Source organism: Manis pentadactyla, chromosome 11 (genome assembly GCF_030020395.1).
Source record: "Manis pentadactyla isolate mManPen7 chromosome 11, mManPen7.hap1, whole genome shotgun sequence".
Taxonomy (NCBI): Eukaryota; Metazoa; Chordata; class Mammalia; order Pholidota; family Manidae; genus Manis; species Manis pentadactyla.
The window spans coordinates 101,280,086-101,293,759 of record NC_080029.1 but is presented as its reverse complement, the minus strand read 5'-3'; the positions used below and the strand labels follow the sequence as shown (position 1 = coordinate 101,293,759).

The window sequence follows — 13,674 nt, the reverse complement described above, 5'->3', positions numbered from 1 at the left end:
AAGTCCAAAATTGACTTAAGTCCAGAGAGTGTCTAGTTGAGGCTAAAGATTTGCTACTTCAGAAACCCCTGATGATCAATTACCATACCTCTTTCATAATATTGAAGCTATGAAAGCCAAAGTTATTGATAGCCAAATATACCATTTTTACCATTTTCTTTATCTGTATAAAATAACAAAGACAAAATGCTAGACAGTAATGCTTTCCAAGTTTTTTTTTTACTAGCCACAGAACTTTCCTCAGAGAAAATTGTAGATATTCAGGATGTAAAACCACTGTGGCTCCAGGCCACAGCTTACTCTCCCCTTCTCCACACCATAATGGCCCTGAGGAATACCTGAGTCAATATTAAGGCTTTGCAGGGCACAGGATGAAAACCAATAAAAAACTCAGATTGTACATCCTGCCCTAAAGCAAACAAAACAAAAGATAGCTGTGCTACTGAAACTGGCAGAGCCACCACACCAGAGCTTCCAAATCATGTTTTGAGATCCATGAAAGTCCACATTCAGTGAAAAAATACATTTATATTTTATATATAAAAATAAATTTATATTTTATATATAAAACTACATTTTTAGGTAGCATTTACTGTATAAAACAAAGTAAAGCTTTAATTGAAGCTATTTATTCAGAGCATACTTTCTCCTAATGTTTTCTTGAGATATAATTGATACACAGCACTGCATAAGTATAAGGTATATAGCATAATGGTTGGACTTATATAAATTGTGAAATTACTACCATAATACAGAACATCCTTTTTTTTAAATTAAGGTATCATTGATGTACAATCTTATGAAGGTTTCACATGAGCAACATTGTGGTTTCTACATTCACCCATATTATCAAGTCCCTCCCCCAAACCCCATTGCAGTCACTGTCCATAAGCATAGTAAGATGCCATAGAGTCACTATGTGTCTTCTCTGTGCTATACTGCCTTCCCTGTGACCTCCTCCCTACATTATGCTTGCTAATCATAACAGAGCATATTTTTTATATAATGTGAGTGAGATGTTACTCCTGAGACTAAAATACTTTCCTCTGCTAACTTGAAAGTTAAATTTCATATTGGCAAAGATTTATTTTTTCATAAATTGTTTAATTGTGAGGAAATCCATGATATGTTTTATATGTCATTATAAACTAAGTGATTTGCTAGTTTAAATTATTTTTCTTTTTTTCTTCTAGTTTGCCAGGGTTTGGATACCTGATCCCGAGGAGGTTTGGAAGTCAGCAGAGCTGCTCAAAGATTATAAGCCAGGAGACAAACTCCTCCTGCTTCACCTTGAAGAAGGAAAGGTAAGACTTCAGTTGCAAGTTAAGTTTTGAATTAATCTGATATTTTTAGTTACCACATTGATAAAAATGGCAAAATGGCAAACTCCATTTTCTATCCTAAAATGGCACACTTAATTTTCTATCCTACTGGGTTAGTGAAAATGGCTGATGTTTTAAACATCCATTAGTTTGGTCCATGAATTTACTATCCTTGTTTACTTGTATTTTGCTTAGGCTAGCATTAAAATGATTTCATATTAACTAAGATAACATTGTCAAAGGAACCAGTCTGAGATTTAAAATTTGTTGGAACTAATCATTTGAAAAATATTTACTGAGAAGATATTATGTATAAAGTACTTTGTTAGTGACCAGGAAAAAAACCCTAGAATCAATTATGTCTCTATACTTTCCTGTCTGCATTCACTGCATGGGACTTGTCTTAGTTCCAGCCTTTTCAATCTCTACACTGCATTCGACTGGGCGTGCCACACTTTTTTCTTAAGAACCATTGTGACATTATCTTCCTTTAAGCAACTTATAGCCTAGCCAGAGAAACTAGATAGAAATACATGAAAAGTGAAATAAAATATAGAATATAAAGAGTATAGCATCACAATACTAAAGATGTCCAAAGGTAAGTCTGTGGTTAACTACCAAATAAGTAATACTATCCTAACATGTATTGAGCTCTTACTGTGTGCCTGGATTAGTTCTAAGTGCTTTCTTTATATGCTATAACTCTTTTAATCTTCACAACAATCCTGTGAAGTGGCTATTGTTATTACCACTTATGGGCGAAGAAACTGAGGCTCAGTGAGTTTGGGACTTACTCAGGCTAATACAGGCACTAAAAGGTGAAGCTGGGATTTAAAACCAGGAAATTTGCTTCATGGTCTGTGCTTATTAGGACAATAAGGATTTCAGGATCCCAACAGAGGGAAATAGTGTTTCCCTCTGCTGCTTTGTCAAGGAGGGTTCAAGAAGGAGGAAGGACTTTGGGCCTAAAAGGTAGGTAGAATTTGGATTGACAGAAGAAAGTGAGTAGACCCCTTGAGGATTGGAATGTACTTTGGAGGTAGTGAATATAACAGATTGCCTGGAGCAGAGATTTAGAAAGGTGTGTGTTCCAGTTCGAGGCTTACATGTTAAGGTATCTGCTATAATACATAGCATGGAAATAGGTGGCAAAAGTTATGTTCTCTGACATCAGTGTCAGATAAAGAAATAGATATACTTATGAATAGTATGACACACGATATAATAAATATAAACAAGAAACAAAAGCAGAACAGAACAGGTAGTGGTCAGAGGGGCTGCTGAATGTAAAGGGTCAGGGAGGCATTATCTGAAGAATGAGCAGACGAGGGACATACATTTCAGGGATGCAGAAAAGCATGTGTGAAGGCAGGGAGGCATGCACAGTACTGTGCGTTTGGGGAACTACATAAGTTCCATGTTGTTGGAATGTGAAGTGAGAGTACAGGACTGGTATGGGGGCAGGAACCAGATCACAGAGGGCCTTGTGTTCATGCATAAACTCTTGGACTTCAACAGGGAGTGATCTTAGTGTTTTTCAACAGAGAAACAAAGAGTTTAGTTGGGAAGAAAGTAGGGTAGAATTATGCCAGATTAGGAGGGTCTTAAATGCCAGACTAAGGAATTAATTGATCCAACATTTATTGAACTTCTGCTCTTTTTTGGGCACTATATTAGGCACTTTGGGCTATATTTTCTTATGTTAATTCTCACAGCAACCCCGTAGGTTGGTAGGTGTTATTATAACTATTTTCCAAATAAGAAAGCCAAGCCTTAGAGACATGAAATAGTTCTGCCTGAGATCAAACAGCCAGAAGTGGCTTTTGTATATTACAGGGCAATGTAAGGACCCATCAGCATTGGGAAGGACATTATAGGCCCTAATAAACAGGCAGAGAGAGGTTAAATTTGCAGAGCGTAAATGTGCAGAGTGTAAATTTGCTTCCCCATTTAGCATAGTTCATTCCCTCTTAATTTGAATATTTGATCTGTATATCTCTTCAGTATCAACAAAAGTGGCTTTTTATGAAACCAGCTTGTCCCTCCTTACAATTAAATTGTATTTTTTTTCCTTTTTACTTGTCTTTCGTTATTTGCCCTTACTACATAGTTGAGTGACAATTTCCATGCGTGGCTTTGCCATAGTGCCATATGTCCTTGGTTTAAGGTGAGCAGTACTTAACTTTTGGAGTCAAGCACCTCATTAGAAATCAGGTGAAAACTACTGACTCTCTTTAAAAAATAAGTACACATATGTGTATATGTTTACTCATATGTACAAACATACAAAGTGTTCCACCTAGTTTCAGGGGATTCTTGGAACTCTTGGGGTCCAGGGGCTTCCAAGTACTGACCACATGCCAGTCACTGCCTCATTTAACTTTTACATCTATGTAAACTATTCCTATTATGCCCTTTTTACAAAGGAAATATCTAGGTTAAATAGCATACCCAGGACCACAAAAAAAGTACCAGATTAAAAACTTCTGGTCCAGTAACTGGGCAAAAAATCTAAGCTATGACTTCTCAAACTGTATTAGCAAAACTTGTTAATATGTTAATATATATGGTGAAAAGGAGTACTCTTCTTATTTTTTGCCATTTTCACCAATTTTTGTGGTTTTGGAAGGTGCTGGGAAGGAATGCATGTAAAAAGCTGAAAAGCAAATAGCTGAATAGGAAATAAGCAAAAAGCCTGGGGCTGTTTCACATTTATCACCATAATTTATGCAGATGCTGTATCTTGTACATTTTCAGGATTTGGAATATCGTCTAGATCCAAAGACCAACGAACTGCCTCACTTAAGAAATCCTGACATACTTGTGGGTGAAAATGACCTCACAGCCCTCAGCTATCTTCATGAGCCTGCTGTACTCCACAATCTCAGAGTCCGCTTTATTGATTCCAAACTAATTTATACATATTGTGGTAAGTGTGCCATGCTGTCTGTGTGGACTGTGAACTCTTTCCTCTAATGGATATAGTCATAGAAATATGTGCATGGGGAAAGATGACTGTTGTTGGATTTCCTCTTACAGTCAAAATCACTTGAGTGTTCTTAAAAAGATGTACCAGTGCTCATTAGCTAGTTGCATTTTATATTGAATAAGCTATTTTGTGAATTTACATACGTTTGCTCAAAATAAATATAACTTGGTCCATCTTTTGGATTCCCCCTCCCCACAGAAATCATATGTCCAATTCAATGCCAATTTTCCACTTATTTTCATCTTTTACAAAAGTGACTACATGAAGAGTAGATGTCCAAAGATTTATCTTTGTAGTTGGTTCAGGAAGTTCAGTGTTCTGTTTTTCTTAGTTACTTGGAAAAGCAGGACTGACTTGACTCTTAGTAACTATTCTTGCTTGATCTGCCTGCCTGGGCCCCTGCCCATTGTGTATTAGCTGCCAATGATCCAGCTCAGGATTCTTTTTCTTTCTTCTAGAAATTAAGCTTGCACATGTGTGCACATTTGGGTTCCTTTCTCCCTTTCCTTTTTTTTCTCTCTCTCCATTGTCCTCTTCTTCTTTCATTTTCTCCCTCATCCTTGGCTTTTTTGTTTTTCACTACTGCCTTATCATTCACTAACCACTCTCCTCTGAGGCTCAGGTCTGGAATTTCCATTCATTTCTTTCTAAGTTTATTTGCTTCATGTACCCCCTCAGTGCTCATCATCTCTTTGCTACTCTCCTGTTTTGGATAGACATAGCTATCTTTTCTTCTTAATAGAATTGATGTCTTTATATTCTTGATATTAACTCTTTTACTTCCCTATCTATTAATGGAATGTTTCTTTACATAATTTTCACTTTTCTTCAGTTAATTTTTTTCTTGCACAAGTTACCCTCTCAGTGAAGCCTTCCCTGCCTGCCCTAACTCATAAGCCCTTTTTCCCCTCCTTAGTACCATTTTCTTTCTCTTTTCAATTTTTCTCTCTTCTCCTTACTGATATCTAACCTATGATATATATATTTTCTGAATTATCTTATTAATTATCTGAATTTCCCACAAGAATTTAAGGCTCATGAGGGTAAATGTTTTCTCTTTCTGTTTACTGTTATAAACCTAGCACTTAGAAAATACTTGAAATATAGTTGGAGCTAAATAAATATTTATATGAATGACTTCATTAAGTTAATATATACCTTTTGTAAATTTAAAGAAATTTTTTTAAAAGCATGAAAAATAAAAAAGAATTGTATGTAATTCATACTGAAAAATTATCAGTATTATGTTGACTTATATCCTGTCTATATATGTGAGCAAGAATAAATAGATATAAAATCAGAATCTGTCTTTATATAGTTTTGTGTTGTGTTTTCCTATGACATTTAGTACTCTTTAAGAACATAATTTGTGGTGGTAGCACAATAGTCTGTCAAATGGATATAACAAAATGTATTTAACCACTCTCCCTTTATTATATGTTTTGTTTACACTTTTCACTGTTATAAATAACATTACAATAAACATCTTTATTTTAGAAAACCCTTTGCATGAATCTCTGATTATTTCATTTGGATAAATTTCTAGAAGTGGCATTCTTGGTTTAAATATGAAGTATATAAAGTTATTTTGTCATCACCACAATTTTCATTATTTTAAATAACTTAGTCCAGTTTTTAAATAGCATTTTAGTTAGGATTAGGTGTAATGGGTTCAGAGGCAAAGGCTGTGATGTATTTTGATCCTTAATGATTTGTTAGTTCAGTATCAACTGAAATTGAACTTTGTGTTAAGTTGATTCTCACATTACCAAGTTTAGTATGCCCATTAGGATAGCATTGACTTCTTTTGTTTTTTGACCCCTTCCACCAGGTATAGTCCTAGTAGCTATAAATCCTTATGAACAGCTGCCTATTTATGGAGAGGATATTATTAATGCATACAGTGGTCAGAACATGGGGGATATGGATCCACATATCTTCGCAGTGGCTGAAGAAGCTTACAAGCAAATGGCCAGGTTGGTGGAAGCTCTGTTTATTATTTCATGACTCTTATTAGATGTGATAATTTCTTCTTTGCTGAGTCACAGATATTTTTAAGTACAATCAATGGCAACTTTAAATTATTATTAAATAAATAGCCTTGACTAGCTTGTCTCAAATGGCCCGCATTACTACCTCACATTTGTAAAAGGACATGCAGTATTTAAAAAGTGCCTTTGGAATCTCACTGTGATGCTAAGGCTATGCTAGGACAGATTTTACGTTTTACAAATGAGTGGATCAGAGATTGGTGGTAGTAAGTGACTTGTCCCGTGTCATTCAGTGCGAGTGGCAGACCAGCACTAAAAGGCCTAAAGGCTCAAATAAATCTGCCTGTATCTGAGAATTAAATCTGAACGAAGTGTGAATTTTAATGTTAGCATTATGTGCTAGGGCATCAGTTACCCTGAGCAGCATCAGCAAAATATCTTTGATGTTAACAATGGAACCCTAACATTTTGAGAGTGGAGAATGGGAGAAAAGCTCCTTTCAAGACTAGATAATATTCTTAATAATATAATGTAGTGTAATGCAAAACTGCAGATGCATACAATAGTATATATTTATTTAAGTCATTTCACCAGCCTACAGGTGTAGATTTAGCATGTTATAAATACAATGTGGGAAATCCTCAAGTACTGTATGAGGTGGAAAGAAAACTAATACTGCAGAGGTTTTTATTTTCTCCTTTCTGACCAGAGAGTGTTTGTACATAATTGGACCAGTGTGTGATGGAATTTTAGAATCGTTTAGTGACAGAGCCCATTGAAGTCATTATGCCCTTTTATTAATACAGTATTATAAATACTTGTAATCGCTTCTCGGCCTTTTGACTAAGATCAAGCGTAGTATCTGTTCTTATCAGTTTAATATAAATACATGTAATAACAGCTAACAGTTATTAAGTACTCTCTATGTGCAAAGGACTGTTTAATTGCCTGCCGTTTATTAATGAATGTTGTCCTCAGAACAGCCTTCTGATGTTAGTAGTATTGTTAATCTTCATCTTACAAATGAGAAAAGTAAAGCATTGAGGAGTTATGTAACTTTCCCAGGGCCACATAACGAGGAAGACTAGTTTTCTAATTCCATTAGTCTGACATGATGAAATGCTGACATATTAAATATAAAATGACTAAATGTAGTTTTGTACGATACAACATGCCATATTATAACAGATTCTGCTATAAAACATTAATGCATGTCAAAAGCTTAAGAAATGTTATTTTTTTAAGCCTAACATTGAGGAAATTCCATCTATCAGTTACATTTTTTCCCTTAGTTAGAAAAGCCCAGCAATATTTGACTGCATTACAACATTAATGCCACACAAGTATAAGCTGAGAAGTACTGGGCAGGGAAGGAATTGTATGGAGTGCTAGACCCTTAAAGTAATCTCTGAAGAATTTTATACTGTTTGTAGAGAATTATATGACTTCTTTGAAAATACTATTCTTAAATATGAAAGATTAGCTGTTATCATTTTTGTTACTGGTAATCCATGACTAGTATTAGATTTACATGAATATTTCTGGCTTTTTACCTTTAGATTCACTTTGGTTTCCTTACATTTCCCTCTCATTATTCCCCAGTGACTCAGCCAGTCAATGTGATTTCTTAACTGGAGGTTTGTTTATTTTCCCTTTGCTCAGTTTTGTTTTTTTCGGTAGTCTTCAAATATGCTTCAGTCAGTTATGATATTATGCTTACATATGAATAAATCTATACCCATAAAATATGCCACAGCTGCTTAAAAAGACCACATCTGCTATAGGCATACAGTCAGGAACTGATGTTGCGGGATCATTTCTTCCCATTTTTTTTCTTATCAAATGAAGATGTGCCATCTTTAGCAAATGTGATTCCTGGTGTTTTACATTGCCAGTCTCCTAGAGACCCCTCCCATCTTCAGGAAAGTAGTTCATCACTTACTCAATAGACCTTTACTGAGCACCATCCAGCCTGTTCTGGGCATGGGGAACAAACAGTGAACAAACTAGACAAAATAGGCAAAAATTCTTATCCTTATGAAATGAGACATGATAAATAATAAAAATAAATAAGGTACACAGTTTGACACATATTAAGAAGTGCTATCTTGAAAAAATAAAAGTACAGAATGCTCATGGGTTGGAAAGTATAATTTCAGGCTTACAGAAAGGTTGGAAAAACAGTACACAGAGTTACCATATTATATCCAGGTTCCCCAAATGTTAACGTGTTATGTAACCATAGTTAATTATTGAAAGTAGGAAATTCACATTGATATGATACTATTAACTAATCTAAAAATCTTGTTCACAGTTCATTTCTCCTCTAATATCCTTTCTCTGGTCTAGGATCCAGTCTAGAATCATACATTGCACTGTTTGGTCTTGGGCTCTTTCAATTTAAGACCATCTATTAGTAATTTTTCCTTCCATGAATTTGACACTTCTGAAGAGTATTAGCCTATCTTGTAGGCCTCAAGGGCACAGCAGTGGAAAAACTAGAGAAATAAGACCAAAAACAAAAATCTTAACCTCATGAAAGTTTAAGGTTTTCTCTTGATTAGATTGAAATTATGCGTTTTTAGCAGGCATATCTCAGAAATGTGCTTTTCATCAGATAAAGGAGATACAAGATAACAATTACTGGAGATGTTACCTTTGATTACTTGGTTAAGGTGGTATCTACTAGATTTCTCTACTGTAAAGTATTTTAAATTTTGAAATTAATATCTTATGGGAAAATACTTTGAAACTATCAGCTATCCTCTTTCTCATAATATTTTCACTCATTGATTTTAATATCCATTGATGATTCTTGCCTGCAGTCGTTATTACTGTGGTGTTTGCCAAGTGGTTATTTGGTCCTTCCATCATTTCCTTTGCATATATGAATAGGAATTCTACTCTAAGGAAGAGCTAGTCCTTTTCCCGCTCTTGTTTATTACTTATTTTTTACTTGTATCAATGTGGACTCATGGATATTTATTTCATTCTATGGATTATTCTTCCTTACTATTTTTGTTTATTTTGTTCTGTCTTAGATTTGGCCACTGGGAGTGCTTTCAAGTGTCCTTTCAATAGTCCTCTGTCATTTTTTGAGCATTTCCTTACTTTTTAGCACCACATGACTCATTTTCTAATTTCCTTGCCCAAATCCTGGAACCAGGCATTTCTTCAAGGGGCTCTGCTTTCTTTTATTGGAGAATGGTACTTAGAAACCAAGATACAGGTGCTAGGTGTGTTTATTACTACTAGGATATCATTTCCCTTAAGTCCTCAGTGCACAGAATTAGGAAATATGTTTTGTCACAACCTCACCGGCAGAATGTGTTTTCATACTGCTAGATTTTTACCAAACTGACAGTTCGGTAAATGGTGTCCCAATGTTGTTTATATTTGCCCTTCTCTAAGTATGAAAGACTTTGTACATCTTTTTGCACACACACATATAGCTGTATCTATTTTTATGTCTATGTATTTATGTTAAAAACCATGAGTTCATAATGATACCTCCAGTTTCAATCCAAAACCATAGTTATTATTCTTGTTTCCTCTTTTTCCTTCTTTTAACTCCTTTCTTGGATCTTGAGAAGCCTGGCTCTCATTATCCATAATATATTTACTTTTTGCTCAATTCTAGAATACTCATAAAGTCCTTTCAGAAATACCACCTATACACCTATGAAAAGCAGATTTACCAGTCAAGTATAATATATGTGTCCATTTCATTTTGTCTTTGGTCTTACAGATAAAGTACTGATTTCCAAAGTTAGATTAGTTCTTTTCTTCCACACCCACTTTAGCTCATTCAACCACTTTCCCAGGTATGCTCATTTAGATTGTTTTCAACATTTCGTAATTATAAACAATGCTGTAATAACAGCCTTAGTTATATGTATTTTTAGAGATGTAGCTCCAGGTAAATTGCTAAAATTTCCATTGCTAGATTAAAAGGTAGGTATAAATCTATCTAGCTTTGTTAGGTATTGCCAAATTCTCTCTAGATGAGTTGTATGTATTCCAACCGAAAATGTTTAATAGTGCCTATTTCCCCATAGCCTTATCAACAAAATGTGTAGTTTTGCTTTTTAGTTCTTACAAATCTAATGAGAGCTCAATGTTGTTTTAATTTGCATTTCTTTAAATATGAATGAGTTTAAACATCTTTCACATGTTTAAGAGCCATTTTGTTTGTTTATGGAGTGAATTGTCCATTCATGTCTTTTTTCCATATCTCTATTGTGTTTTATCCTTTGACCATCAATTTTAAGAGTTAAAAAAACATATTAGGGATATTAGCCCTTGGCCTGTGATATATATTATATATATTACCACCAATTTATCAGTTTTCTTTTGACTTTGTTTATGGTGTTTCTTTCCCATGCAAATTTAGCAATCTTTTCTTTTATTGCTCTGGATTTTGAGTCACTGTTAGAAAACCTTTCCTACACCAAGATAAAAGAAGAATTCATCCATGTTTATTTTAGTCTTTGATTTGTTTTATAATTTACTTTTAGATCCCTGATCCCATTGGAATTTATTCTTTTGTATGACATGAGAAATGGATCCAAATTTATCTTTTTGCCAAATAGCTACCTAGTAATGCCATCATCAATTATTAAGAAACCCATCTCTGCCCCAGTTTCTTGGGATGCCACCTTTATTGTATACTAAATTTTCTTATGTTCTTGGGTTAATTTCTTGGCTCTATTCTTTTCAACTTCCTTTATCTATTCATGGCCCAGTATCATACTGCTTTAATTATAGCACCTTTATAGTATGTTTTCATGTCTAGTACCATTAAGCCCCCTAATAATTTTGTCTTTTTCATTATTTTCCTACTGTTCTTGGATGTTTGTTTTTCTATACAAACTTTGGTATCAACTTATGTAACTCCATAAAAAATAAAGCTGTTTTTTGAGTAAAAGCCTGAAGGGAAGGAGAAAACAAGCCATATGGATATCTAGGGGAATAATATTTCAGACTGAGAGATCAAGGACCACTCAAGGCCACATGGATTATGTGTAGCAAACTTAATTTTTTTTTGGGGTTTTTTTTTTATTGTCTAAGTCTATTTATTTGTTTGTTTGTTTATTTTGAAGCATAGGTGACATGCAATCTTATATTAGTTTCAGGTATATAACACAGTGGTTCAACAGTTACCCACATTATTAAATCCTCACCCTTGCTAATGCAGTTACTATCTATCAACTTAGGAAGATGTTACAGAATCATTTACTATTATAGTCTCCATGCCGCACTACTATCCCCATGACCAATTTATATTATGATTGAGAATTTTTGTGCCCCTTTATTCCCCTCACCCTTCTCACCTACCCACCCCAGCCCCTCCACTGTGGTAGCCACCAGTCACTTCTCAGTGTCTATGAGTCTACTGAGTGTGGATTTTTAACAGAGGAATGGCCTGATCTGGCAGCTGTGTTAAGAATTGATTACAGATTCCTACCAAAAATACATATCCTGAATTTAATTATGTGGAAACACCAGAAACACTGAAAATTTAGAACATTCTTCAGAATAACCATATATACTCTTCAAAATTATCAAGACCAAAAAAGTCAAAGAAAGCCTAAAAAACTGTTAACGATTAAAGGAGACAAAGGATACATGCCAATTAGATGCACTGTATATTCTGAATTGAATCTTTGATGATGGTGGTGGGAAGGTAGCCATATAGGAGACATTCCTAGATGATTGATAAAATTTAAATATAAACTGTGGATTATATAATACTATTATGTCAATGTTACATTTCCTGATTTTGATCACTGTAGATATTAAGAGCATTTCATTGTTCTTAGGAAATATACTCTAAAATTTGTAGGAGTCATCATGTCTGTAATCTACTCTTAAATGTTTCAGAATGTATTAGAAGAGAAAGAGAAATTAATAAAACAAGTGGGCAAAACTTAAATAGTTGGTGAATATGAGTAAAGCATACATGGGAGTACATTTTACTAGTGTTTTTGCAATTTTCTGTAAGTTTAAAATCATACCAAAAGTAAAGTTAGGAAAAACAAAAACAGTACAGACTGTAGTGGGACAAGGGTAGAATCTAGGTTAGGAGGTTTTTGTATTTATCAGAGCAAGAGATAATGATAATCTATTGAGGGTATTAACAGAGATGGCAAGAAATGGAGGTATGGCTTCTGGGTATATTTTTAAAACAGTGAACAAAGCCTTCATTATGTGGGAGTTTGAGAGAAAAAGAGGAATTAGGGATGGTGACAAGGGTTTGGTCTGAGCATCTAAAAGGTTGGAGTTATTATTTGCTGAGATGGAGGACATCGAAAGAAGAGCAGGTTGTCTAACATGGGTGTGAGGATGGGAGGAGGAAGGGTTAGAGTTCCATTTTAGATCTGTAAGGTCTAAATGGCATTTTAGACATCTATCCTCAAAGCAGAGCTGACATGAGTGATTCTTCCCTGGTAGGTATATGTCTGGTGCCAGAAGTAATAACTAGGATTGATCCTTGACTCATGACTCCCTTCTAAGCATGCCCCTTACTGAGAACAATGCCTTCATAAAATACCTTCACAGACTAGCCTCTTAATTTTAATAGTCTTGTTGATTTACAGAGGAGAGAATCTCAGTGGGCTGCTATGTCTGTTTTTATTCTCATATTCTTGTTTCACATTCTTGCCAGTCTGTTCACTTTATGGAACAGATTATTCTCTGATAACTAAATCACATTATTTTCCTGAAAACATCGGATTTTTTTCTTTTGTTTTCTTAAAATGCGGTGAAACTGATTTTTAATTTTAATTTGATGCATTTTCTCTCCACTGCAAATGGTAAAGTAAATGAATGTTTTGGACTAATTTTCATTTATGAGTTTTCTTGAAGTAAATTAGATAGCTATATGTATGACCTTAGGAAAATGAAAATAGTATCTGTACTAGTCACAGTTCCATCAATAAGTAAGTCTAAGCTGTAAGCTTAAATCTCCTGGTCTCCCATGGTTTTAGTTTTATCTTCTGTAAATAAAATGGGGTAATTTCACTAGAAGGTCTAGCTTTACCTTTATCGGATTCTTTGCTATGCATTTGTTACCTTACCTCTCTCTTTCATGGAAATGAATCCCTCTTCCTAGTGGAAAGTACAATAAGAAACTGGAGCAGAACAGAAGGAGCACAACAAACTTTCCCCCTGAAAACAGGAGATGAGGAGTAACAACCCAGCTCTGCTCTAACCTTGGATAAGCTATCTAGTCTCTCTGTGTTATTGTTTCTCCCAATGAGGAAAAAATATCTGTGAAAATTAGATAATAAACATAAAAACACTTTGAAAAATACTAAATAGTATTTAAATATAGGCCATGACTGTCATCAATGTCTTCATCATTATAGAG

General features: G+C 34.5%; 1 protein-coding gene and 1 non-coding gene across 5 annotated transcripts in view; both read left to right on the top strand.

The window, feature by feature from the left end:
• Window positions 1–13,674, top strand: part of MYO5A (myosin VA) — a 183,303-nt gene that overhangs the window by 60,597 nt on the left and 109,032 nt on the right. For all 4 annotated transcript variants that reach the window (XM_057488808.1, XM_036917754.2, XM_036917753.2 and 1 more), the window contains exons 2-4: window positions 1,194–1,304; window positions 4,080–4,251; window positions 6,143–6,287. In XM_057488808.1, the coding sequence (XP_057344791.1) occupies window positions 1,194–1,304; window positions 4,080–4,251; window positions 6,143–6,287 (428 nt within the window). The remainder of the gene's footprint in view (window positions 1–1,193; window positions 1,305–4,079; window positions 4,252–6,142; window positions 6,288–13,674) is intronic.
• LOC118928496 (U2 spliceosomal RNA) lies at window positions 7,126–7,317 on the top strand. The gene has a single exon (XR_005031257.2). It is a non-coding gene; the product is annotated as a U2 spliceosomal RNA (small nuclear RNA).